This window comes from Opisthocomus hoazin, chromosome 1 (assembly GCF_030867145.1).
Source record: "Opisthocomus hoazin isolate bOpiHoa1 chromosome 1, bOpiHoa1.hap1, whole genome shotgun sequence".
Taxonomy (NCBI): domain Eukaryota; kingdom Metazoa; phylum Chordata; class Aves; order Opisthocomiformes; family Opisthocomidae; genus Opisthocomus; species Opisthocomus hoazin.
In genome coordinates this window covers 21,780,349-21,807,926 of record NC_134414.1, presented here as the reverse complement: position 1 = coordinate 21,807,926, position 27,578 = coordinate 21,780,349, and the positions used below count along the sequence as shown (strand labels likewise).

Genomic DNA, 27,578 nt, shown 5'->3' with positions numbered 1-27,578 from the left:
GTACTGCTTACAGCTGCTGTCCAAACTACTTCCAGCAGATACTGATGCCTTCTTTTAAGGGCTAGTTACCATGTCTTGCATGATGCTGGGAGTGAGGATCACAAAGCGCACCAGTGCCAGGGCAGGAAATGGCACCTTCTCCAGACTCCTGCTCTGCTCCCCCACCCTGACCCACAGACCTGTTCAACTGCTCCCAGAAAAAGTCTTTCCTACAAAGATAATTTTCTTTAAAAGAAGTCAAAGCCTTCCTCACTTTGTAATTCTTAACACATCAATACTGCTCTCTAAGGCATCGGGACAGCAAAACAGTAAACTCACTAAAGCAGAAATACAGTCCTGTTTAGCTTCACTGCAGCTAATGGTTGCCTGCAGAGCAAGGACCTTTAAATGCTGGTTGAAACCTGAAAGAAAAGTCCTTTATGTATACTAAGAAATCAGTGATAGATTACTAGAAGGAAAAGAGCAAAGTCAAGAGCAGAGTACTGCAGGGCGCAGGGATGGCCTGCCTGAAGCCAGGGGCTGGCTTCCCCGAGCAGCACCCAGCTGCTGCCTTGCAGCAGCCGCCCGTGTTGCTGCTGCTTCTGCACAATGCTTCACGTCTCGGGCAAAAGACAACATGGTTGCCTAATTTTCTGTCGACCATCTTCAAGCAAACAGCATCAAAATTTGTTTGAGGGCTTGAGGACTGCAATTTTGTCAGTACTGAGCGAGGACAAAATATTTGCTTTTTTCATTTTAAAACACTGCACTTGTAAATAGCTCATCAAATTCTCCTAAACTGGGGACAATTAAATATCTGCTGATAAAAAAAATCACCCCAAAACTAAGTTTCTCTTTTTTCTTCAATAGGAATATACGACAAAACTTCTTATCTGTTTTCATAGCCTTTTGCACTCAAATTTAATAAATGTTCATAAATTCCAAGAAACACTTTCTCCAAAGCATCCTGTAAGAGCCCTCACTTCTCACCCAGTTTATTTATTGCATGGGGATTTATCCCAGGTGGAGCCAGTAACACCCATCTAACCCCTGCTCAAGCACATTTGGCAGAGCGCGCCAGGGTCTGGCCGTTCGATCCCAGTTGCAGCGAGCCTGCTCCGTCCCAGCACGGCCAAGGCTGAGCAAAACCTTCCCTCCAATGGCTCCCACAGCACCAGAAGAGAAAGCAGGAGGCCCAGCTCTCCCGTCACCTTTTCTTTTTGCTGGCATACAGACAAAAAACTGCACTTGTGTAAGGCATTAAAACTTTGAAATGAAAGGGGGGAAAAAAACCCCAAATTTTAAAATGGAGATACTCCCCCTCCTCCCCAAAGCAATATGGGGGTATAAAACTGAAGGAAAGCTGTTATTAAAAAGGGTAGGCTATGACTTAAAAAATTATAGGCAAATTAAAAATGTCAAGTCGGCAGGACACCTGGCACAAGAAATGGATGAAGATGTACAGGACAGAAAAATTCTAAAAACTAAGAGCATCCTAATCCAAGCATCTAAAATTAAATTAAGACTAAGATGAAATTCCACAAGTGTATGTTTTCAAGGGTGAAAATAAATAAACTGTAAACCATAAAGTTTTACTTCCAATACATTCCTTTTTCATTCTGGAAAAAACCCAGCATATATTAAGAATAACATGCCAGGCTCTGTCCAGTCAGCCTGGGCACAACCAACAACAGGACAACAAGAATTATACTAAAGCAGAGATGCAAAAGTCATACTAGATGAATAATTATTTAATGTTTAGAATGGAAAAGTAAACTGCTATTTTGGTCATGTCAGACCTGGTGGGCTGCATATACTAGTGAAAGATAGTAAGTAATAATCTGTAACCCAAGGAGTTTGCAATGTGAGAGAGAAGCAGTTCATAAAACAAACAAGGGGAATAAAAGTGGGCAGATGTGGAACAACAAATTATGACCACAGCTGCTCTGAAGTGCTCATAATTGTCGATCGAGCCCTTTTCTCCAGCTGCTAAACTGCATTAATATAGCTAAAAATACCTTTTCTGCTTTTTTTTGGTTCTCTTTATTGCTTTCTCTTTTAAGCAAGCACTATTATTTGCCAAAGGAGTTGTGTATGGCAGAGTAAGTGGGTCACAAGCTATATTCCGAAAGCACTAGTGAAAATGCGAACGTTTTTGAACTCCTGATTTAGGCAGCGTATATCTTCTAAGCTAGCTTCTGTTTCAATAATTTTGGTGTTTTACTGTTTCCTTCTTTTTTTAATTTTCCTGGGTGTCTCCTAGGAGCTGCTTGAGTCATATCCCACACGGGGTATGGAGAGCTTCAGCTACTGCGGCTCCATCTCCAAGAATCTGTGAAGCAGACAGTGTTTTTAATTAATTCCTCAGACACCCAAGCAGATGGAAACTGCCACCTTTATCTGCCATCTACCGCTCCCTTCCACTTCCAGGCGTGAACGGCCCAGCTCCAAGCCGGCAGCCTTTCCCAGTGGAAGCTTTTTCCCTTCAAATGAGGCCCACTGAAAATGACAGGACTCAGCTGCACACTGTTCTGGCAAAAATAGCCTCTACACAAGAGAAAAAGCCCCACAGTCTTCATCAGGAGACGCGTCAGCTCCTGAGGCTTGCACCTTCTTGCAGAGAGCGAGTGAAGCGCTTCAGGAATCAAATTAAGTCAAGGTAATCGCAGGTTTGCACAGTCGGTACTCTCACAGTAAGCATATGCCAATCTCACACTAGACCAGGACTAGCAAATCCGCTTTCCAAGTGCAAGTGGTGAAGTGAAGGGAGGTAGAGGTGCATCAAATTGTGGTTTTGTCTTGTGCAGTTTTGGGGGTGAGGCTCCGTATTTAACCCACACTGTACCCACGGACACACACCGCACACACGGACAGCTCATTCCTCAGTAAAGATCAACTTCATTCGTTTTCCAACAGTAGAGAGAGATTCATTTGCTTGGCAAATAACAGGATAGGAGAAGTACATCAGCAAGCAGATTCTTTTGAAGGGAATGGGTTTATTTCTCCAGTTGCTGAATAACATGACATTGGGGGTTTTTTATTCGTTAAAAAGAGGACAAATTAACAAGTAGCACTTACAAATGCCATACAGCCTGATTTGTTCTATGTTTTCTCCCTTTATTAAGAGGCTTGTTAATCATTTATTCCATAATTTCCCTAAAATGCTTGCTCAATACATTAAAAAGTACACATCTCTATGCATTCGATTACATGCAGAAAACTTCTATTGCTTGATTGGGGAGTCACAATGCCAACAGCTCTCATAGCCTGCCATCGCTGAAGACAGAATCATACTTCATACTTAGTATAACTAGGCTTTTCATCTTAAACTGTAATTACTTTCCACTTCAGAACTACAGAATGAAGCATCTTCCTATACTTAAGCCTCCCAGTGCACGGCCAGCTTGCAAAAACTGGACATTGAGCATTATCGATTTTCTCAAGGGAGTGAGATATTTGCTAACTGCCAAGAGCAAACTGTAACTACTCAAGTGTAGCATGAGGAGATGCAGTGTGAGAAATGACACACATCACTCTGTCCATATTGTGGAAGATCATCGCAGCTGAATGAAATGTCAGTTTATCACAAACCAAGCAACATCAAAAACTAGAACAGCCTCTAGGAAATTAGTAACGTACATACAAAGAAAAGGATAACACAGGTTTTATTTGTGGGTCTAACAAGGGGAAGGAATAAACTTAAATGTAAATACGTGCTGTTTAAAGAAAAGGTTCAGCAGAAACAGGTTTAAATGAGATTTGACCAAAAAAAAAGATCTTAGTGTCTGCAAGTTATAAACACGACCAAGTATTCAGGAAAAAAAAAATGGCATCAGCACTGCAGCTGAAATTACAACTCACTTGATATACAGAATAAAGAGGCTGCAATTCCAAGAGCCTTCCATACATTTTCTATATTTATAAACACATACACATATCCATACACACACACACACACACCCATGCTTTCTCAGTATCCTTCCACAGCAAGTCATTATAACCACATCAGAGCAAGGGAGTAAGAAAAGGCAAGCGAACAGAAAATGCCTTTAAAGAGTCATTAATCACAACATTGCTTACTAAAGAAAGGAATGAAGGAATGCAATATTTAAAAAACAGTTTCAAACCCACAATCAGTAGCTTGATCAAAACAACAAAAATCCTTACCTGGGCTTTTTTATTCCTGGCTTCTCTCCTTGCTGCTTTGTCTTTTAGCCTTTTCTCCTGAAACAAACAAGATGCACAGTTTTAAAGCAAACTCCTGATCATTTTTTTCTTTTAATATTTTACAATTAAAGTTCAGCCACCTAGATATTTTTAATGCACACATGCTATACTGGTGGTATTCACCCTGATAAAAAACAATAAATACAAAGATCTGACTGAGATATTATTTGTTCTTTTGCTCTTAAAGGAAATAAAGCTACAAGAATGATTCAAAGTCACATTTTATCTTCATTGAGACTTGTTATTCTTAAAGGAATCATGCAACTAAGCATTTTCACAAAGTTACCATTTGTCTCTAAAACAGGGTAGTTGAAATGGCACCAAGAGATCCAACTTTTCTTAAAGCTAAAACGTATTCTCCCTAGCTTTCGTATCTCCATTATCCACAAACACTCTACAAAAAAAATAGCATTTGCTTAGTAATTGCATTGATTCAGAAACCGTAACATTAAGTTCCCTCCACCAAAGGGATTCTGTTATGGGAAAATGAGCAAAACGCTATGATAAAATTCATTCAAAGCTGCCTGCCAGATTTCTGAGCATCCAAAAGGGGCCAAGATATTTAATTCAATAGACATTTATTGTTGCTTTTATTATTGTTGTCCTTATTGGGAAGATTACTGAAAGATCACCTCTAATTTAGACTCTGTCAGGTCCTTGCAACTGAAAATCCTTCAAATTATCTATTTCACAGAATCACAGAATGGTAGGGGTTGGAAGGGACCTCTGTGGGTCATCCAGTCCAACCCCCCTGCCGAAGCAGGGTCACCTACAGCAGGCTGCGCAGGACCTTGTCCAGGCGGGTCTTGAATATCTCCAGAGAAGGAGACTCCACAACCTCCCTGGGCAGCCTGTTCCAGGGCTCCGTCACCCTCAGAGTGGAGAAGTTCTTCCTCATGAGGTAAGGACAGAAATTCAGGAGAGGGCACACATCCCTTCAAAAAGCACACTGCTCCCTTTTTTTGTTTGTCTTCGCGATGCTGATGACACTGGTGTTGAAACTTTTTTATGCTAGCAATAAAATGTTTATGGAATACAACTTTCAGTTTCTTTGAGCAATACAGGCCACTCCTAATACCAGCACATTTAGAACCCAGTCCACATAAACGGGGAAATTACTGTAATACTAAGTCCAGAAGCAACACCTCAGCACAGAGAAGGCTGAAGATCAGTCACGCTTCCGCTCTCTCCTGGGAGTAACGCGACAGCTACAGCTCCAGAAGACCTGGAGCCGTATCATCACGATGATGCTACTAAAGCACAGTGGTAGGCACCGCACAAAGTTGTTTGGAAAAGCAGTGTGTTTGAGTGCAGACCTGGGAAAAGGAGAACACAGGCACCACGATTTTAAAAATTGGTGTCTAAATTCAGTTTCTTTCGAGCCATTTGTCTGGTATGTGCCATTTTCTATTCTCCCAGTTGTAAAACTGCAGAAGTGTTAGCTGACTTTCACACTCTCTTTCTAAGTCAACCTCTTCTCTCCAAACCAAAACTAAACAGATAGAGTTCATCTCCCCTCCACAAAAACAAGACAGGACAAAACTGCATGGGGTTTGTGTCTCTGCTTCACACAGTTCTCCACTGCAGTGTGCAAAGCCGTCTGGTACAAACACCTCAGTACACTCGGAGCTGCCTGCCAGGGCATTCAACACATGCTACGAAACAAAACAAAAACACCACTAATGCAGGCAGATACAGCACAGCTGTCTTATTAATTCAGGGTTTTTAAAGTAAAAAAAAGCAATTAAAAAAAAATTACATGTAAGGTCACAAGAGCATCATCTGGGGCAAAAGAAGCCACCAGGACCAAGTACTGCCTGGTACTGACACACACAGTCTGCTCTCCTACAAGCTAGAGCTAAGCATCATGACTTCATGGTCATAACACAGCCATCCACGGTATGATTTCTTCTCTTCCAAGTCAAATTTGTATTCATTTCTGATCATTTTTACTTCTGCTTTTCTAATAATTTTACTTCAGTTTTCCACTTTCACCCAACTCCATTTTTAAATGGTTTAGTTGTGCATTCTTCGCTTTTCGGGGTCACCACTAGGGTTCTCTCATTTTTCTGCTAAAACAGTGATACTTATCAAACTTTACTGCTGAAAAAGTGAAAGAGAACAGAGCTAGGAAGTAGCACACCAGTCATTACAAAGCAGGATAAAGCAGCTTTTAAATTGGATAGTCAAAAAAATTCTAGATAGAAAAATTCTACAGTATATGAAGAGACAGTGTCTTAACTACAGCCACAGGCATAAGCCAGCAGAGCAGCAACCAAAGTTCTTGCTCAAGGGATTTACAGCAGAGCACTGAAGAGATGGCTATGAAAGCAGGAGATTGACATAATGCCATAGAAGAGGAGTACACCACACAGCATAATACATGTAAGTCTCTAAAGAATGGTAATGGTAAAGACACAAAAAGATTCTAAAGTTTATACATTGTGGTTTAACCTGGCAGCCGGCAACTATGACCATGCAGTCGCTTGGTGGCAACTCGGATCACGCAGCCGCTCACTCTCTTCTCCTCCCCACAGTGGGACGGGGAGGAGACTGGGAGAAAGTAAAACTCATGGGTTGAGAGAAAGACAGTTTTATAAGATAACAAAGGAAATAATAAACAATAATAATAATAATAGTAATAATAGTAATTATAATAGAATATGCAAAACAAGCAATACACAATACAATTTTTTTCTCGCCACTCAATGACTGATTGCGTAGCCAGTCCCTGAGCAGCAATCGTGGAACTCACGGATTTCGCCGAACTCACAGAAGATGAGTGAACTCATGGAAAAGGAAATTCCTGCCTTCCGGCCAACCCCCATTCATAAACTGAGCATGACATCTATGGTATGGAATATTTCCGTATGCCAGCTTGGGCTGGCTGCCTGGCTGTGCTCCCTGCCAGCTCCTACACACTGGCTCATTAGCTGAATACAGGAAACGGAAAAAAGTCCTTGATTTCCTAGCTACAGCTAAAAACATCAGTGTATTATCAACACTCTTCTCCTACTAAATCCAAAACACAGGAGCTACTGGGAAGAAAATTAACTCTATCCCAGCCAAAACCAGGACACAGGTGCAGAGACTGAAATCAGTAGTACAACAGAAAAACAAGACAGAGCAGCAATCAACAAGCAGAGAAATGCTGCCGGGATATGTTTTTGGGGGGATTTTTTAGTTTGTTTTCGAGGGAGAGAGAGGAAACTTGGTTCCTTGCCAATGAAAAATAAAAGCAGATTTTGCATAGTTTGCATCTACGCTGGCCCTGACTTGGCGCTAGAAGCGCATTCCAGAAGCTAATGCCTGGTCAGCCCCGCTTACGCTGTGCGTCACAGTATGAGGCAGTTCTCGGGAGCACGGCTAATACGCTCCAGCGAGCACCAGGCATTCACAGGATCACAGGATCACTCCGACTGAGAAGGACATCAGGGGGTCTCTGGTCCAACCTCTAGCTCACAGCAGAGTCAGGCCAGGCTGGAAGGGCCTCATCCAGCTGGGTCAAAATCCCAAGGCTGGAGACTGCACAACACCTCTGGACAACTTGTGCCACTGCCTGACTGTCCACTTGTGCCACTGCCTGACTGTCCTAGCACAGAAAAAGTTTCCCTTACATCCATGCCGAACCTCTCATTTTAACCTACGGCCAGCGTCTCTCAGCCTGTCGCTCTGCACTGCTGTGAAGAGCCCGGCCTCCACCTGTCTCCTCCGTGACCTCTCTGTAGGCATTGGAGGCCGCTGTCAAGTCCCACCGAAGCTGTCTCTGCTCCAGGCTGAACAAGCCCAGCTCCCCCAGCCTCTCCTGGCAGGACCACCACCTCAGTGACCTCCACTGAACTCACCCTACCTTGTCAATGCCCCCCTGTACGGGGGATAGTGGTGGTGTGTAGGAGGTCACCAATACTGAGGATCTACTTTCCTCAAAGAGATTCAGTTCAAAGGATCAGGTACGAGTTAACCCAGCTTAACCCACCACCACACAGCACGCAATCTGGCTCTCAGCACCAGCTATCTTATGTCTGCAATCTTGCTCTTACTGGGCTATTCCACTTGCTGATGCAGGAGTAGCCATCAGCCTTTAACTCAGGCTTCAATTCCAGAAAACAATCCTGGCACTGCTTAAATTTGTACGCAGCTTGAAGCATATGTGTAAGTACACACAGTGTGCTGAGCAAATGCTTGAATACTTTTCCCCAGCCAGGACCTTATTTTGTATTACCTAGAGGACAGCTGTATATTCTACCATGCCAAGGTAATATCCCCACATAATACAGACACCTTTTTATATGACTACATAAAACCCAGAAATTAACTACCTTGCCTTAGGTTACAAAGAAATGCTACAGCACATCCAGAAACACAGATCTCCAAAGACTCGGATGAGTATTTTAACTACCATGTCACTCACTCTCACATTGCTACTGCTAGGAAGAAATATGGGCACATGCAGAACACACATGGACGATGTACTGCTGTAAGAAGCAATCAAATGAGGCATAGTTGAACCAATTAAACAGTTTGATATTGATTTATTTCATGTGAATAGATTCTGCTCATCTATGGGTAAGTCTGTAACTATCTGTAATTACTAAGCTGTCCAACATTAGTTTTCACACATGGGAAAAAATAACAGAAAACTCTGGATTTTCTTGGAATATCTGAAGTGTAACACAATAAGAATGACAGATTTTAACACTGTTTTATCAAGATATAAATCATTACTTGTAAAAAACAGCACATAAATTGGAGATGAAATGGATTTTTCATTTATTTCAATTTACTGGGGCAGGAAAACAAAACATTATGTTTCAGGGTATGAATACTTAATTATGTATGTTACTGGCTGACACCCTGTTATAGCATAACTTCATAACAGCACCACGAGGGCATCAGACAAAGCTCTAAAACATCACAGTCTGATTAAATACTCTTATCTGCAACAGTGAAGTCAAGCATCCATATTTTCTTTTGCATTTATATTGAACTGCTCTCCTTTGCACCCATGGAGCACCTTACTCACAACCGAAAGATGTCGTCCATTCCAGGCTACCAACACTGAGCAATCACAGAATCATTAAGGTTGAAGAAGACCTCTAAGATCATCAAGTCCAGAGAAGGAAGAGAAAGAAGTTTAAGCAAAAATCAGTAAAATAATTTGTTGCACTTTAACTCTTAAGAAAGTACTTCCAGCCCCTTCAGACCAAAACACAGCAATCTCACCTTAAAGGCAGCAGCCAGGTCTTGGCCACTTCCTTTATCTTAGGTCAGCAACATGGTATATGCAGGTTTTGAACACTGGCTAAATGCCGATTATCTGGACGTCATTTAAGGAGAAGTTTGGATAGACTGAGAATCACAGGTGCACATATGAAACAGGAAAGGTGATGGGATCAATGTGCCTGTCCAGCATAAGAGAGGCTGTAGAACTGAATCACTGAATCAACCTACTGCAGTGGGTATATCCTGGTTTAGAAGAACATTCTATTTAGATTTTAAAACATTTCACTGAAGGACAGTATACCACCATATTTCAAAACTAGCTGCTGTTACCAGTCTGAGCCTACATATCCTTAATGTTCACACTATTTCTAAACTGTTTAACTGATCTCTCAAACAGTTTGAAGGTACTCCCATTATCAAAGTTTAGGTCCTTATGCAGATACATGCTTATCATGCTTCCTCTTAACTTTCTTTTATGCAAGGTAAAGAAAATCAACTCCAGATGCCACTCAGCGTACAGGTCTACTTTCCTAAATATTTCAGGAACAGACATATCTGAGATCTCACCATCTCCCCAACTCTACCTGTCACTTCTGTTTGCATATTCAGTAATTCTATCAGCCCTTTTGATCCTATCAGAAAAAACCCACTGCAATAGTTCATGTTGACTTGATCAACCACCACATCACCCAAATCTTTTTCAAGGTCTGTATCTCTAACAGAAGAGCTCTCAGTCCTAAAATTCCATTCTACTTCCTAGAAATCTGTATTTCTGCCTATCTTAAAACACAGCTTGCTTTATTTGAGCCCCACTTAGCAAGCAAGCATTCTCCCATGTCACTAAAAAAATACTGAAATAATACACTTCCCATGCAACAAACCCCATGGGCCCACTAGAAACAGCTACAGAAGTCACTAGTTTGGGATGTTCCAGTTACTGAGGTTTTGGTCCATTTAATTTGTGCCATATTTATTTATTAATAAAAACACTAAAGTGAAAAGCCTTGCAGAAATTTCAGTGGATACCACAGATCACAGAATCACAGAATGGTAGGGGTTGGAAGGGACCTCTGTGGGTCATCTAGTCCAACCCTCCTGCCGAAGCAGGGTCACCTACAGCAGGCTGCACAGGACCTTGTCCAGGCGGGTCTTGAATATCTCCAGAGAAGGAGACTCCACAACCTCCCTGGGCAGCCTGTTCCAGTGCTCCGTCACCCTCAGAGGGAAGAAGTTCTTCCTCATGTTCAGACGGAACTTCCTATGCTTCAGTTTGTGCCCACTGTCCCTTGTCCTGTTGCTGGGCACCACTGAAAAGTGTCTGGCCCCATCCTCCTGACACCCACCCTTCAGATATTTATAAGCATATATTAGATGTAAGCAGATGTATTTACAAACTAGATTCTGCTCTGATAAAAATACATAAACACACAGAGTTCACTACACTTCTACTTTCCACAAAACCACATTGGTTAGCATTATATTCCTTTCATTTAGTTCTTCATTAATGGTATTACACAGTTCAGAGACCTTCTTGATCAGCTTTTTAAAATTTCCTGCAAATTATCTTTTTTTTTTCCTCCTCAATTACACATCTAGTTAACAAGATGGTTAACAACCTCAATAATCACAGGGATGAAAGTTTTCAGTCATCATCATGTAATATAGCTAAATCATTTGGCTTTCAACTAAACAAAGAAGAGTTACGGTTGCTGAAACCTTCTACCTTTCCTGCACTAGAACCAACAACAGAACCAGCTCCATCTTAGCAAGGAGCCAAAGCCATGGATAAAGCAGCTTGTAATACACAGAAAAACTACTCGCTGTTCTGAACTCTTAAGAAGTCTGCCACTCACTTCTTTTCACACTTAATATTTCCTCTTTCTTTCACTCAAGTTTTAAAAGAAACTCAAAGCCCTTTTACTTCTCCTCAAGACTCCAACACATGTATTAAAAAATAAATATTTTAACCTTTACTTTCCATATTCTCAAGTTGAGGAAAAAAAAAAAAACAAACACCAAAAAACAAACAACGAATAGTAGCATGGCACCTCTATTTAGCTGGTGATGTTAGGAACATGTGAAAAATGCACGTACAGACAGCTTAAATGCCAAGTTTATAGTTATAAAAAAATAAAATCCAGCAATTTCGAAAGCTGGAAGTTCTTCTCTGTCCCCCTGCAGGAAATTCCCTCGTCCTTTGACTCTCTTCTTTCTATAGTTGATTAAAAGTTCATTCTACTTTGTCCAGAGAGTTAACTGTGATACTAAAAACATACAGGTTCTATTGCCATGTATTATTAACAGCTTTGTTCATATAGTAATTTTTCCTTCAGCTTTTTAATTTCTAAACAATTTGTACAGCAAGTCTCCTTTCTTTCTCTTAAAGAACTCGTACATAGGTCTTAACTGCTCAGATTTACATTAAATAAATTCCTTTAGTTGGTGATATTCTGCAGTTTTATCAGCCTGAAATTTCACCGATCTCTTCTATTTGCTTACCTAAAGGCAAGCGATAGTTTCACTCAATACACCTAACAAATCTTATGGCACATTTAGCCCTCAGCGCATTAAAAAAGCCTATGGCAAACCTGTTTCCTGTAAAAATTTCATATTCATCTGCAGCCTTTTTATTTAAATGCTCAAGAAATCCCACTGGTTTTGATCAAAGATTTTAATGCTGCATTTTAAATAACCGATCCTTTACATACTGATGCCATAAATAGAATAGGTTGGTAGCTCCAAATTAACAGCTGAGGTAATGGTCTACCACACAACAGTTCTTAGAGGTGGCCAAGGTTGGAAACAACTCACTCTGTTGCCTGGAAAAATCCGGCTGTTATTTGCAAATACATCTTAGTTGACAGCAACATCTGATAGAATTTCTCGGTATTTTACTATCTCTTGATGTTTCAGTGGGACATAGTTAGGGACAGTCAGCTGTGCTGCAGAAAACACACACATAGCTGTTCAGAAATTCATAGCATCTCTTATATACTGGCACCATCATACTCAAGAGCTGGTTTACACCCAGATTTTAAAGCACAAATGTGCTCTGAAAAGTGACTTAATAAATGGCACTGTGCTATCCCACATCTGTCTTCTCTCAGATTACACACCAAATTTGTGCTGCTTACATGTAAACTATGTTTTTATTATTTTTAACTGCTCAGCCTGCAAACAACTTGGTACCTGAAAATGCAGCTCCAATAAATACGGCACCAGCCCCTAAAGCAGGATTACTAACTCCTAGCTACACAGTCAGCACACACATGAGCCAACACAGAATCAAACTGTGCCCTCTTCCATGGTGGTTTTGCTCTACACAGGTGGATGGAAGAAAAACTAGAATTAGTGAGAATTACTTACTAATTACTTAAAAATAAACAGAATGGCGGAGGACTGCATACACATTGAGCAAGAAAATTCTGTTTCAGTAGTCACTTTTTGGCCATAGCTACATTTTGTATTGCTATGTAGTTTAATATTTGTCTTGTTATAGGGATTAGGAAATCATCTACATGTAAGCAATGCTCCAACCACCAAAACAAACCAATTGAAAGATAAAATTGAATCAACTTATTAGTATTTCTTTAAATATTATTTTTAAAAAATCTGGAAATTAAGTACAAAATTGGTTGCTGCTAAATAAACAAATTTTATTACTTTCAGGGGGAAAAGCAGAAGCTTTTTGATTATTCTGTTTGTTTTGGTTTGCTTTTTTTAAGTCTCAACATTTGGTATTAGAAATAATCTCTTCAAGCAACAAACTATATAAACATAATGATGTAAACCTCATCTGTAGAGCTGACGCTTACTTTGTAGGTAGGGAAACTGAAACACCTACATCTAGTATGACCTATTTAAGACAACACAGGAAAAGTGTGGCATCAAAAGCATACAAAAGACAGCATAGTGACAATCTTAAACATTAAACCAGCACTGGAAAAAGTCATAAAGGCAGTTGGAAAAAAGTCATTCTCACCTAAAAGAAGAAAACACAAACTAGCGGAAACTGACCCTTAGACGGACATTTTTAGAATGAAAGCAATTCAGGCAACCAGTTGACAAAACTCAAAATTATTCCTTTCTCATCTAACATTTGAACACACTAAGCATGTTTTAAGGATCGAAACTTTTTTTTTTTAAAAGTTGGTAAGTAGGCCATTGAGTTTAAAGATATGTAGGTTTAACATACACTTGTTGTCGCAAAAGTGATTTGGGATGTTCACCAACCAAGGCTGAAAGGGACACAAGGTAGGACACTCGTGCACACACAGTTTGTTTCTGACAGCGAGAGAGAGATTGAATCACACTATTTAAAATACAGAGGCAGTCCAGTAACCATCTTTTCTGTGTGCTTATGGCATCTGAGCCAGATTCTGAGCCTACAGAAATCAAAGGGACTCTTTCAACTGAATTCAGATCCTTCCTTCCCACCCTGTATATACATACACAGAGACAGAGAGAGATGTAACAGTAACCCAGATTCAACTCAAAATACAGTTTCAACAGCATTACATGAGGAATTAAGTTAATGGCATTTAAAAGTAACTTTTAAAGCTTATGACAAAGTCAATGGGAGTTGCACTGCAAAACATGCTAGTATTTTCGACAGCAAACTAGAGGAAAAAGGCTGATGAAAGATGCGCTTCATCTGATTCTGTGGCTGGTTTTGGTTTTGAAGGGATGATACCATTTAAGACTGGGAATTCATAATCTAGACAGGTCACAGACTCTTGAGCTGTCTTAACGCAGACGCTCTTCAGCAAACACCCGGCTCTCACACACCAGATCTGAGAGAAGGCAGGAAAACCCCACGAATATCGGCGCCTGCTCCTGCAGACACAGGTACCCAGCAGCATGCGAGGCCTCAGCAAGCGAAGGGCACAGCTCCTGTCAGAAGCTCCTAGGTTGCCTCCAAGACCCAGACAGGCAGAGGCCGCCATTTTGGGCAGCTGTGCCACCACATCCCCCAGCAGGACGAGCAGCCTGGCGCTGGAAGCTCCCTTACAGCTCTAGGGCTGCAGCTTCACCTCTGCTCAAGTCCAGCCAAGTCTGCACTACTCCAGCCTCCACCCACAGCTGCATTTTCCTGGCATTCATCTCATTAGGGGCACAAACAACCTACTCACAGTTATTTCATTTTTCTATTTTTCACATCAACAATATGACCCCAAGAACTCTGATTTTGCTGGAAAACCCTTAGAAAACACTCAAGGGCAGTTCGAGCTGTAAGCATAGCCTATCCAGCTGCTGAAGAGCAAGGAAAGCAAACGACGCGCAAAGCCCTGGCCTCCCCCAGCAGCACAGCGAGGCCAGAGGGGGGGATGCTGCTGCTAAAACCGAAAAGGGTCGCCGGTCAACCCACTTGTCAGTGTCCATTCCCTTATCTTAATAGCTCTGCACTTGGAACATAACAGCGGCATTGCCTGCACACAATAGCTACAAAAGGGCTCAGACAGGGTTTCTAACAAAGTAATACTTTCTTGATTTATTTTACCTGTCTCTCCATCTGTAATACTTTTCTTTGCCATTCAGCTAAATGCTCCTCTCAGCAGCAACCTGCTCCCTTTATATTTTGCTCCTACACTGGCACATTCTTTACGTGAGAGAATTTTATCAGCCTCACCCAGCACCACATTAAACCAACTGTACAATTACACCAAAATCTGAAAAGTTTCACCTCAAAAGTGAAGGACTATTCAAGTGCTTTACTTAATATAGAGCATAATACTGCACTGAGATTTTTCTTCCCTTCACATTATTTCCTTTGAAATATGATGCAATCTCTATTCAGAATTACGTATTCACTGATTTCAAACTACAAATACCATTTTTCATGGGAGCATTTATCTTTCAGTATACTGAATGATTTGCGCTGTACAGCATCTATTTTTCATTAATTGCATATGATTTTTTTAAAAATCATTAGTAAAAATTTGATAAAATAAAGAAAATCCTTGGGGAGTCTTTTCTGTTTCTCGAGCTGTTATACACAGTATTCAATGATCTATTACAATATCCTACAAGTACTTTTAGTATTATTTTACAAAACTATAAACCAAACATGTTTAAATTATAACTACTCTATCATCAAAAGAAATCATTTGCAAAAGCAGGACTGGGAGTGAAGACAGAGCCTAGAGCTCCCACTGGAGCAGGGCTGCCAATGTGCTCCCGAGGAAGGGGCAAGGCACACCGGGCGTTCTCCCTCAAGAGCTCTCCCGCCCCGAGAGCCAAGCGACGGGGTGGCTCAGCCAAGGCACCGGGTGAGGTTTGTGGCAGGGGCTGGAGGTAGGAGCGAGTCAAAGCTACAGCATCATGGTAGGAAGGAAACCCCACAGAATGCAGGCTGGCACAAGACACACAAAGGAAAAAGAATCCACTATAAATATCAGCTGACATCTTAACTGATTTGGTTACACCGTTCTCCTCCTACTAGTTAAAATTACCAGCACTAGTGCTTTCAAAAATAAACTCATAGTTTGATTCTAACCTTTGGCCAACTGCAGGTTGCAAAGGAAAAGAATTCTTCCTTGATAAGTAAACTTAGGTCTTTTTTTTTAAGTTCCTACATCAAGTGCATCTTTCACCAGATCAATTCAATTCATACAGATTTTAAGTCACTGTGAGGTGACCACAGTTCTCCAAGTACTCCCTCCAAGCAGGCTAGATATCTTGTATAGCTGTATAGTACCTTTTCTATCCCTAAATGACCCTGGAAATCTTCATGCTCCTTAAGCATCAGCTCTAAACTCTGTACTGAGGCTGTTATATCACCCCTAGTATTATAACATCATTTTTTCTTCCTTAGAGAAAGCATTCTTTCAGATTCAAAGACCTGTATGTGAATTAATATAAAATTCATAAAATTACAGTCTCTCTCCTACTCTCCTCCCTATGTACTGCTGCAAAAATTACTAGAAAATACTTCTTTTGAACTCCATGTTTAGATCTATGTGGAAGGTCTCTCTGGGGATTCCTTGAATGTAATAATGTGGTTTGTAAGGATATCCTGTTACCAGTGAGACAAAGACAAGGAGAAAAAGTAATAAACTGAACACCAAATGCACTAACCCTAATGAGCAGCAAGGCAGACAGTAACAAGAGACTTGAACTCCTACGTCACTGACAGACGAGCACTAAAGGAACCACACAAGCACATTATTGAAAAGGTTCACACAGAACTTCATAACTGGTAAGAACAAGAGAAACAAGGTTATCTATGTTTATTCATCTAATGGGAAAGAGCAAACATATTACAGAATATCTGAAAGGCCCCGTGAGACTGTGCAGAAAAACCTGAGGTCAAGGCTAGTGATCGTCTGAGGGCCCTATGGTGTGGGTATGGGTATTGGACATATTTAGGGCCCACACTATTATTTAAGGGATCGGTGAATGCAAGTGTGCTTGTGAATCGAGGGAGTGAGGGTGTTATAGTTCTGCCAACAAACATCAACCTTGAGCAGCCAACGAGCAGGAATCAGCTGGTGCTGCCTGTGTAATAATATTTGGGAGAGCAAACATACAAAGGGTCAAAAATCACAGTGTATCCTCCTCATGAAAACTACTCATTCCCGCACTAACATAAATGCATTTAGGCAACAGGAGACAAATGAAACAGAAGTACTCTGTTTCAATACAGTTTCTAAAATAGTTCTACATTTTCTACTGAATTAGGAACTGTATGAGCAAAACTAAGAGATCACGTAACTTTGAATTTCAGGTGGTACAAATCAGCACCATTTCATTAGCACAAGTGCCACGAAATATCTCCAGTTTCCTCCCAGCAACACCAGTATCACCAGAAGATTCTAAATGCAGTCTCAAAAGTAGAAAACATCTATTACTTTTAAAATATAGACTTGTGGTATAACACAGTGCAGCATCTTGTGAAAGATCCCCCTGTGACCTGAACTGTAACTGCTGTCACGCCTCTACAACCACGGCTCTTTATCATCTTCCAGGTAGGTACTCCCTCCACCTTGCAGCATCAGGCTCCTGAGGACAGCATCAGCTTGTTTGCTACTAATACATCCAAATAAAATAAAATTTTGAAAAAATTAAAATTTTTAAAAAATTACTTCTAGCCATCTTCTCACATTGATCATCCCAAGTCCACAGCGTATCTTCTTTGCTGGAAAGTGAGGTAGGAAATAAGGCTCCTATTGATTTTTCTTTCAGCATCAATGGGCATCTTTCCGAGTTTGGGTTAGTATACAGAAAGAGAGGTTATTAAGAAGCGAGATGAAACCTTCTCTGCCACTATTTTCCTCTTAACAACAGTGCATATTCAGTTGAAAACTTGAAAAACGGTGTGCAAAAACATGTTCTGAACACTTTATTCAATTCTCCCTTTACTGTTGTTTATAAAATTTTGCACATTTCCAAAGAGCTCAAATCTACACCTCTCGCTGGACTGTCATTAAATATCCACTAATGCAGAATTCTTTCATATCATCTTAATCAGCGTTACTGCCCTTTCCCCCCTTTCCCTTGTGCTCAACTAAAAAAATTTACTTTGCTTCCAAAACTTCAATAAGTATTAATTACACCACAATTCTACCTCAGATTTTTATTTCTTTTTGTCCATCTGTTTTTCAGTTTTTCCCCATTTGCAGAGAAAGGAGAGGATAACAAAATGTGAGACTCATGAAGGAAGGATTTGCAAGTTTCCACAAGCCTTAAGGCACTACAACCCAGATCTCATCTAATCCAAGCATCTCATGAATGCACCAAAACATATTTCTGATCATATTGAAAACTGTGCTCATTTAAATGACATTCACAAACGGACTTAAAAGCAATGGCCTGGGGATACTTTCTAAATAGTTTTGCTCTTCATCAGAAACTGTTTCACACGGAAAGTTCATATTAAGCTTACAGGCCATATTCACCTAAAAAAAAAGCTATTTTGCGCAAGTTTTGATTTTAAGAAGTTCATCTTTTTTTCCCCAGAGGTCTCTAATCTTCAAGATTACACTGAAGAAACCATAAGAGATGGATTTTCAATGGAAGATGACCTATAAAATGACAAGCTTTATAAAAACACTGCTTTTTCTATATCCACTCACAACCTAATTTAAAATCTGAACCCATGTGCAAGATATAAAAAAATAGATGAAACAACACATGCTTTCATAGCCTTCTGTAAATCAGTGTTATTTTAAGGCACCGTTTTAAAACCAATGTAGAGACTTCAGGTATTAGCATACACTCAGCTTCAGAGGACTTCTTGATTACTGACGTACCTAACCAGGTAGCAGACTGCTACATTTGGTTTATACAGAATGAAAACGCATTTGTCTCTAGTGGTCTTCTAATCTACCCACATAATAACTTGAACAGATTCAGCATGTCTCAAAAATTGATTTAAAGTAAAAAATATAAACTGCCAAACATACAAATCAGGGTACTATATCAGCTGCAGTAGAAAGAAAAGGAATTAAGAGGAGGAAATATGAATCAAAATACAAACATTTGAAACTTGCCGAAAGTGAAGCAACAGAAGAAAGTTAAATTGATTAAAAAGTTAAGCAAAGATCTTGAACAAATCTGAAGCAAAAGCAGAGAGGAAAAATTTAACCACAGCTTTTTCAAAAAGGTAGGCAGGAGAAAGTTGTAGGAGAATTCAGTAACCAAGGCGGAAAACCAAGAAACAACGTTGTCACATGCGCTGCTAGAAAAGATGTCAAATGGACAAATATCTACAGCAGCCTGCTTGCAGGAAGGAATTTAAAACAAAGATGGGAATGCTGAAATAATTAGTGTTATTGCAGAAAGGAAAGGTCAGACAAGGTCGTGTTACGCCATGATGTATTCTGGCTGATAGTGAAGTCTGGAGGATTTTAAAAGAAGCAATGACAGTCACAAGCGATAGCTTTAAGACGTTGTATAAAAAGGGACTGTCAAATCCCACTGAGCAGTTGTATAAGATGGGATGAAAGTATGTGACTTTCAAAAGCCCCTCTTTCAACGACACAAGAAGGGGCACCAAGTCATTTGTACTTACGCAAAACTTGAAGTCATGAAAATTAGATAAGAAAGTCTCGTAGTCTCTTTGTCACTTTCATATCCTTTGTTGGTAACACACTTGAATCTCTTTCAGGTTTCATCCTCTCCCTCCAAATGAGACTAAGAAATAACTTGTACCACTAGCCCAGCTAGGTACATACACAACCAAACTTTTAATAGCAAATTCAGACAACGATCAGGCACCTCATCAGGCTTCTGCAGTACCGTCACGATACAAGGACTTGGCTGGTTCTTATTCCTTCACATCACTGAGATGCCAGTCAAAGATTCAGACTCAGCTAACTACCTGCCACTGAGTGATTATGTTCTCTTTTGGGAAGGGAAACCTTATGAGGTGGGAGAAGGTTCCAATACCATAGGGAAGTCACTGTGAAAGTGGCCACATGATTCCTTTTCACTCTGAGACAGCCCATATTTTTCCCTAGCATTCCTTCATTAATGAGGGACCAGTGACTTGCCCCACTGACAATGCAATAAATTCCCCCAAAATATGAGTGAGACAACAATGACTGCAATGGCTAAAATAATGTTCATCTATAACACTTCTCTACAATTTCTAAATCGTGCCATAGAACTTCTCCCTATAGTGCAAATTTAACTAATTACACATTTTCTGTTAAGAAAAAACTTGAGTAATATCTGCCCCACATAGTAACAATGTGGCTTCTTCACAGGTGTCTGGAAGAGTGGATCTTCTGATCACCAGACCAGCTTAACATGACCCAAGAGAAAGCAGGTAGTGCTTGTCGCTGCTTAGCTGAGACAAAAGAGCAGGACTTGACATATTTTCCCAACTATTACGGCTATTTCCTAAGCAGCAACAGCTGACTGTCAAGAATCCCAGACATAAAGGATGATAGTAATAAGGTAGAGTAACAGAAACACATTCAACCTGTGTGGCAGCCTTACCTTACATAGCCTGTATTAATAAATACATTAAATGAATTGGCAACTCTAACGACTGCCTTCTGAAGTGAGGGTGGAGGATCATCTTCAGACACAAGGTTAGTGAGATGACGGGGAGGCAAATGAGGCTCTTGCCAAAGTAAATCCTGAACTCCCACCTATCACCTTCCTGCCCCTTCTTTCCTTTAGTTTCATCTCCTTTGAATTTGGATGTTAGGATTCTAAACTGTTTGCAAGACCATTTCAAAAATTAAATGACAGTCAGGAAACCGAATACTTCATGCTGTACAGAGAATTTACCATATGCAGTATTTTTCACCTCAAATTGTTAAGCCACAAATAAATAATCTGAATGTGCACGCAATGACTGAATGCAGTAAGGCAGCCCTAAAAAGTAGACACACATTTCACAGTACCTCAATCAGAAGTAGGTTTCTTTTCATTTATTTCCTTGTTTTTGACATACTACCATTCATTTCTTTTATTTCATTTCATAAAGGATGTTAGCCAGGTGAAGTGTCAAAAACACTCATGCAGTAAGGTAGGTTACAAGAAACTTGACACTCTCCATAATTACAAAAAAACTCCATGATATCGATGATGCAGCCAGTCCTGTTCATTTTGCCTGCCTCACATTTGAAAAGAGGCATTCTCTTTTCATAGTATCTCCACAGTTGAAACACTTTTTTTTCAATGCAGGTAAATATCTGATTAATGTCATTTGTTTTCCTCGGCATTATATCAATGAAGCTGTGTTAACAGACCATCTGATGAAGTATTTGATCATTGAAGTCTGATGTCAAACATACAACAGCATCACTCAAAGTACATGAATTTGCTAGCAAATAGCAGATTGACTGGAAAGTCATAAATCCACCTCTTCTTCCTTGTTTATTAAGCTGCATCCTTGAAATTTGATAGCACTGCTTTCTGTAAAATTGACTATGATTTCACCTATAGCACAGAAAACATTATTTCTTTGCAGCTACTTTCAAATGCAACACTTTGCTAAAGAAGAGGTGAGATTTTTTGTAGATGTCAGATAACTGGGGGGTTGGACTAGATGACCCACAGAGGACCTTTCCAACCCCTAACATTCTGTGACTGTAACAGGACTATAGGAGTAGACTTTCAAATTAAATGTGTGAAGTATGCTTTGACTTTAGCAGGAATACTTCAGTGCCCAAACATAACTTCAAGCTTTCACAAATCCCCTCCAAATCATTTTGTTCAAACACAAACCTTTCACAGATACCAGAACATCTAGCAGTAATCACTAGCAATCAGCAGATAAAGTCAAACTGGATAAAGTCAGCATTTGCAGAGCAGGACAATGAAACAATGCTTTTTAATGGTTTGGAAATTAGAAGCTTTGAGTATAAAGCAGGCCTTCAGTAACAGGTAGCCCTGGGATCTCACATTTATTCATTATCTGGAGAAACTCAAATCCTTCTCACAATGACTAACAGAACCATCCCTGAACTCAAAGACATCTGGTTGTGTTCCATACGACTGATACATGATAAGGTCAGGAAACGCTGCTTTGGTCCATGACAAATAATACACCAACATTTTGCAAATTTATGATCTTCAATTTAAAGGTTTTTAAATGTCAGAAGGAAGCTAGACTGCAGATACTGAAGTTTTCAAACTATATCCAAAATTGTATAGCACTACTTGAATAATTCATGAAGTAGGTTCCGATAGCCCTGATAACACCAATGCAAAAAGTTAACCCTTTTGCCTACCTGAAATGTAATACTGAACGTCGAGCAAGTGGTAGTCTGAAGACATGTCAGAGACACTCTTTCACTTCCCCTTCCCCCGAAACACCTTCAGCATTTGTTAGAGCATGTACGCCAAACAACACTTGCTTTTTGTGAAACAAACCCTTCCATTGAATGCCACCAAAAAAAAAAAAAAAAGATGCTCCCACTAAACTCTTACCAGCTTTTAAAGTTGTAAATACAGCTCCACTGTTACCAACAACTGGTACTGCATAAGGCTTTGTGTTATCCAGCTACTTCTGTAAGAACAGTTTTCCTGTGTGCAGTGTAGTCCCGAAAAAAAATGATGAATTTAAATGAACTGGTACTACACTTATTTCACAATATATGTAAGTCCTAAATAATCCATATCACAGGATCTATTTCTGCACTTCAATAACTGAGGTAGAAACCAACTTACCCTATGTTTTTCCTTCACTTTCTTCCTGTATTCTTCTTTGTCAAATTTGTCTTCTTCCCGGAGTATCTCTTTCGCTTTGTCTAAGTTGATACCACTGGCATCATCTTCCTCATCTGCTTTAGCCAAACTGGATTTTTGCACAGGCGGCCACTGCTGCACTAACTGAATTATAGATGTCAACAACAAAAACAATGGTTAGAACATTTTTTCCACATCAAAGTTTTGATACCCTAAATATTCCAATACGCTGTTTTCCTAGACTCAATGAAAAGGCCATTTGCAAAGGAGACAAACAAAACTTTTGCACCACCCAAACTCAGCTACCTTATTTAACATCACATTCAGTCAAAAATGAGTATTTGAAAATAATGACTTCATTACACCATAATACTGTTTAATGGATTCACTTCAACTTCTTCCCCTATTTTTCTGTCTTTGCCTGATGGAACAAATAATTCATAATTCTGCTAGTCCCTTTGGGAGAAAAATTATATTTGCTTTCAAGAAATGACTCTCCCAAAATACATACAAGAGAACAACACATTAGTAAATCTAAATAGCATGTTTTCATGTAAACAACCAATATTCCAACATATCACCTGTGACAAAAATGGCCTTCATCACACAGTACATGAAAAACATGACTGTAGGTTCATGTTTTGGGGGAAGCAACAACAGATGTGGAGGGTTTTATTGATTGTAGTAAAAAAACTGGATTGGAAATGTTTGATGATTCAAGTTTCACTTGTGGATAACATGCTGAACCCATCCAGCTTCCTTCAAGTATGTGAAACTCTCAAGTGAAGACAAAGACTACATATTCACTAAAAAATATCCCCACCTATCTTATGATCTAACAGCTTACACTTCGTGGCATGAGCAGACATCATCTAGGGGTAGGCTTTGCAAAATCATTCCTGCTTTTGGACTGGTAGAGTAGTTAACTCTTAAAAAGAAAGTATATGGCAGAAAATATAGAATGTCTTTCAGATACAAATGCCAAACCAAACACGTCTAGGACTCCCTAATGCACACAGGGTGTTCTTCACCTGGATAATGCTAAACCCATCCTACTGTTTCCACTTCCTTTCAGAAAATGGAGTTTGCGTACTTGTATTTTCTAGAAAGATACTTTTCTTAAAGGAGTTTCATTTTATCAAAGAGAAGCATGTGGAGTAGAACAGTAAAACTTTAAAGCACAGTTTACACAGCTCAGATAAAAAGCAGGAACAACATCCATAGATGCAAACTTTACATTTTCTCAAGTAAGTCACCCCTTCTCTATTGTGCTACTCTTCTAACTATAATCTTTGTGCTGATTTTTTTTTCTCCATTCTTACTCCCTTTTGCTTTATTGCATAGATACATAAATCATTTGCTTCGGTGTTTTAAGATGAGACAACAGCTTTTGAATATCTAAAAATATCTGAAGATATAATTTCCGGTCAATGGGGCAATCTCTAAAACCTTTCAAATTTTGTCTGATGTCAGTAATTGTATGGCTGTACTCCCTTCACACTGCAATATAAAATGCTTTATTTTATTCGGTCACAAAAGCAAATCATATTCTTGTAAAGGTGACCTCTCCTTCACTTTATGCGTTATTGAAATTAACCTTAATGCTGGAAATGGAAAAACAATGTAGACAGCATCTGAAGCTGTGAAATCAAATGTTAGAAAAATTTATGGAGCATGGAGACTTGCTAGTGAGGTTATCACCACAATGAAACCCTAGAGTGACTAGCATTCACAACAGTTCCTTTTGGTATAACATCAATACACTTTTCCAGGGGCTATTAAAAGAGCCAATTAAATTACTGGCAAATTTCAAGGAACTACTACATCAGCACCAGCAGACGACAATTTGGTACTTCCTTAGCTTTCCTAACAAAACTGTTAATCTAGAAATAGTGAATGCTGGAAAGAAAAGCAGGGACTTCTTTTAATTCCAGTACTCCAGCTCCAGACTTGGGGAAACTTTTGCAAATACCTACAGGAAAATTCTTTTACATTTCTGTAAAGAAAAAATTGGCTCTTGATTCCACCTGAAATTGAAGATCATAGGCAGAAAAGAGGTAACAGTTCTGTACAACCACTAACAGCTCTCAAACAAGCATCTTGCACACAGGTGAAGAGAGGTCAGTGCTCAGCATTCCTAAATGGAAGCTGAATAGTTTTGCAAAACTTAAACCAATTACACAGAATCGCACACTTTTGAAAAGCATATCATTTTATAAAGATATAGAGTATAAGTATTTTTGCCTTTACAGAAACTACAAATTCAGTTCCCACCAAAATAGTGTTATTTTGAACTGATCTTACCTCTCCATCTTCAGTAAAGATTATTTTTGTGTTGACTTTAAATTTCTTCTTCACGATTTTTTTGGCTTCTTGGGTTTTAGTTGTTTTTTTCTTCATCTTTGATTTTGATGCATTCTGTGTAAAAGAAAATGAGATTTCTTATGGTTTTTTTTCTAGTCACACAGTATATGCTTTAAACTCTCTTAAAAGCAATTACATGTGTTAGAATTCCTAAAACACATGAGTAAGAGTAATTTCCATTAAAAATTATCTAACAGACCTTTTCGTAAAAGTGTTATAAGCAGGCATATCATGAGGAACTCATTTACTCTGATAACAATTTGGCACAACTTAAATTCTGTCAGCAGCAGGACACCTGGCCCATTCAAATCTCACTAACCTTTTTGGGGCAAGGACACTAACTAGATTCACCAGCGTATGCTGTTAGCAAGCCTCATCAGACAAGAAAACCAGTATAACTGACCGAAGCCATTAGCTACAATCAATCAGATACCGCTTTCATCTCACTTGTCATCATGTTGTCCCCAGGAACCGCAGGACACGAGTTTGAGTGATTTCTGTGTCAGTGAAGGGCACGAGTGGCCATACAAGCACCTTCCTATTTCAAAACTCTTGTCCCCTGCAGTCCCATCAAGGTGCAGAACATCAGTGCCAGGAGATGTTCACCAAACTTCACATTAAATAACACTTACAGGCACAAAAGTTGTTAGCATCACAGGAAAAAAGTTGTAGTGAAACAAAGTGGTGAAGACACCAAGGAAACTAATAAATGAGCCAGCAGAGACTGTGAAATCCAGACATTAGCGCTGTTCTCAACAGCCTAAGGTTGTCCTCTCCCGGCTACCACCAAGAAAGCAACACTGACCAGAAAAAAACAAATATTATCAGCAAAACAGTATCCCTGTGTATTGGGTTTGCATGGTAAGGTTTTGGTATGGCGAGGGGCTACAAGGGGTTGCTTCTGTAAGAAGTTGCCAGAAGCTTTCCCTGTGTCCAAAAGAGCTAACACCAGCCGGCTCCAACATGGAGCTGCCACTGGCCAAGGCCGAGCCCATCAGCGATGGTGGTAGCACCTCTGGGATAACATAGTTAAGAAGGGGTAAAAAACCTGCACAATGGCAATTGCAGCTGGAGAGAGGAATGAGAAAATGTGAGAGAACCAACTCCACAGACACCAAGGTCAGCGAAGAAGGAGGGGAACGAGGTGCTCCAGGCACTGGAGCAGAGGTTCTCCTGCAGTCCATGGAGAATACTATGGTTAGGCAGGTTGTTCCCCCGCAGCCCATGGAGGTCCAGGCTGGAGCAGATCTCCACCTGCAGCCCAGGGAGGACCCCACACCAGAGCAGGTGGATTCCCAAAGGAAGCTGTGACCCTGTGGGAAGCCCATGCTGGAGCAGATTCCTGCCAGGATCTGTGGACCCGTGGAGAGAGGAGCCCACGCTGGAGTAGGTTTGCTGGCAGGACTTGTGACCCTGTCAGGGACCCACACTGGAGCATGCACCCCATGGGAGGGACCCACGCTGGGGCAGTTTGTGAAGAGCTGCAGCCCGTGGGATGGACTCACATTGGAGAAATTTGTGGAGAACTGTCTCCTGTGAGAGGGACCTCACGCTGGAGCAGGGGCAGTGTGAGGAGTCCTCCCCCTGAGGAGGAAGGAGCAGCAGAGACGACGTGTGATGAACTGACCACAACCCCCATTCCCCGTCCCCCTGTGCCGCTCCAGGGGAGGAAGGAGAGAAACGGAGTGAAGTTGAGCCCGGGAAGAAGGGAGGGGTGGGAGTAGGTGTTTTAAGATTTGGTTTTACCTCTCATTATCCTACTCTGATTTGATTGGTGATAAACTAATTTCCCCACATCGAGTCTTTTTTGCCCGTGACAGTAATTTTCGATCTCTCCCTGTCCTCATCTCGACCCATGAGCCTTTCGTTGTATTTTTTTCTCCCCTGTCCAGTTGAGGAGGGGGACTAACAGAGCAGCTTTGGTGGGCACCCGGTGTCCAGCCAGACAAGAACACACTGACACTGAAGTTACTTTTTGGTTTCTGTGGACGCAACCGTGCTGTTAGAATGAAGAGGTCACTTTTATTTTTCAGAGGCTGAGGATTTATCTAGAGCATTTTCGCATTTTGAAGGTAGTTTGCAACTCTGGGAAGACCATTTTAATTAATTCTATAAAATACAGTGGAATATAAATTGTTGCATCCACAGATGGCCTGCACAGGTTTCACAGAGCCACCCGTCTGCTGGCAACATCATGGAACCAAAGAACGTGGAGATGCCCAACCTCCAGCTCTTCTCCCGAGAGCTCTCCTTTCAAGAACAAAGGCCTTATACGTTCAGGCATCTAACGGGACAAAATACACAGAGGACATTTTAGGCAATAATTGCCATTCTAGAAAGTATTTTATAGCAAAAGATATTTTGCAGGAATAAATGGGGACCCCACAGGAGAAGACCCACGACTCATTCATCACCTTTCAAAGACTGCAAAGCTCCACTACGCAGAAAAAAGTGCCTGTAAAACAGTCACTAAACTGTCTAAACTTCTGATAAATAATAGGAAGTGGTCAAAGCAACCAGAGAGAAAAAGGAAAAACTGCACTTCTTTTTCTCACTTTTCTTTTTTATTATGGTCATTTTAATCAGTTTCATGTTCTACACCAAATCCACTATAAAAGGAAGCAAAAAAAATTAACTCA

General features: G+C 40.3%; 1 protein-coding gene across 1 annotated transcript in view; it reads right to left on the bottom strand.

Moving 5' to 3' along the window:
- DDX10 (DEAD-box helicase 10) overlaps positions 1–27,578 on the bottom strand; it is a 209,288-nt gene that overhangs the window by 58,310 nt on the left and 123,400 nt on the right. Inside the window, exons 14-16 of the mRNA XM_075418487.1 lie at positions 24,880–24,993; positions 22,558–22,719; positions 4,147–4,203 (exon numbers count right to left, since the gene is read on the bottom strand). Of these exons, the coding sequence (XP_075274602.1) occupies positions 4,147–4,203; positions 22,558–22,719; positions 24,880–24,993 (333 nt within the window). The remainder of the gene's footprint in view (positions 1–4,146; positions 4,204–22,557; positions 22,720–24,879; positions 24,994–27,578) is intronic.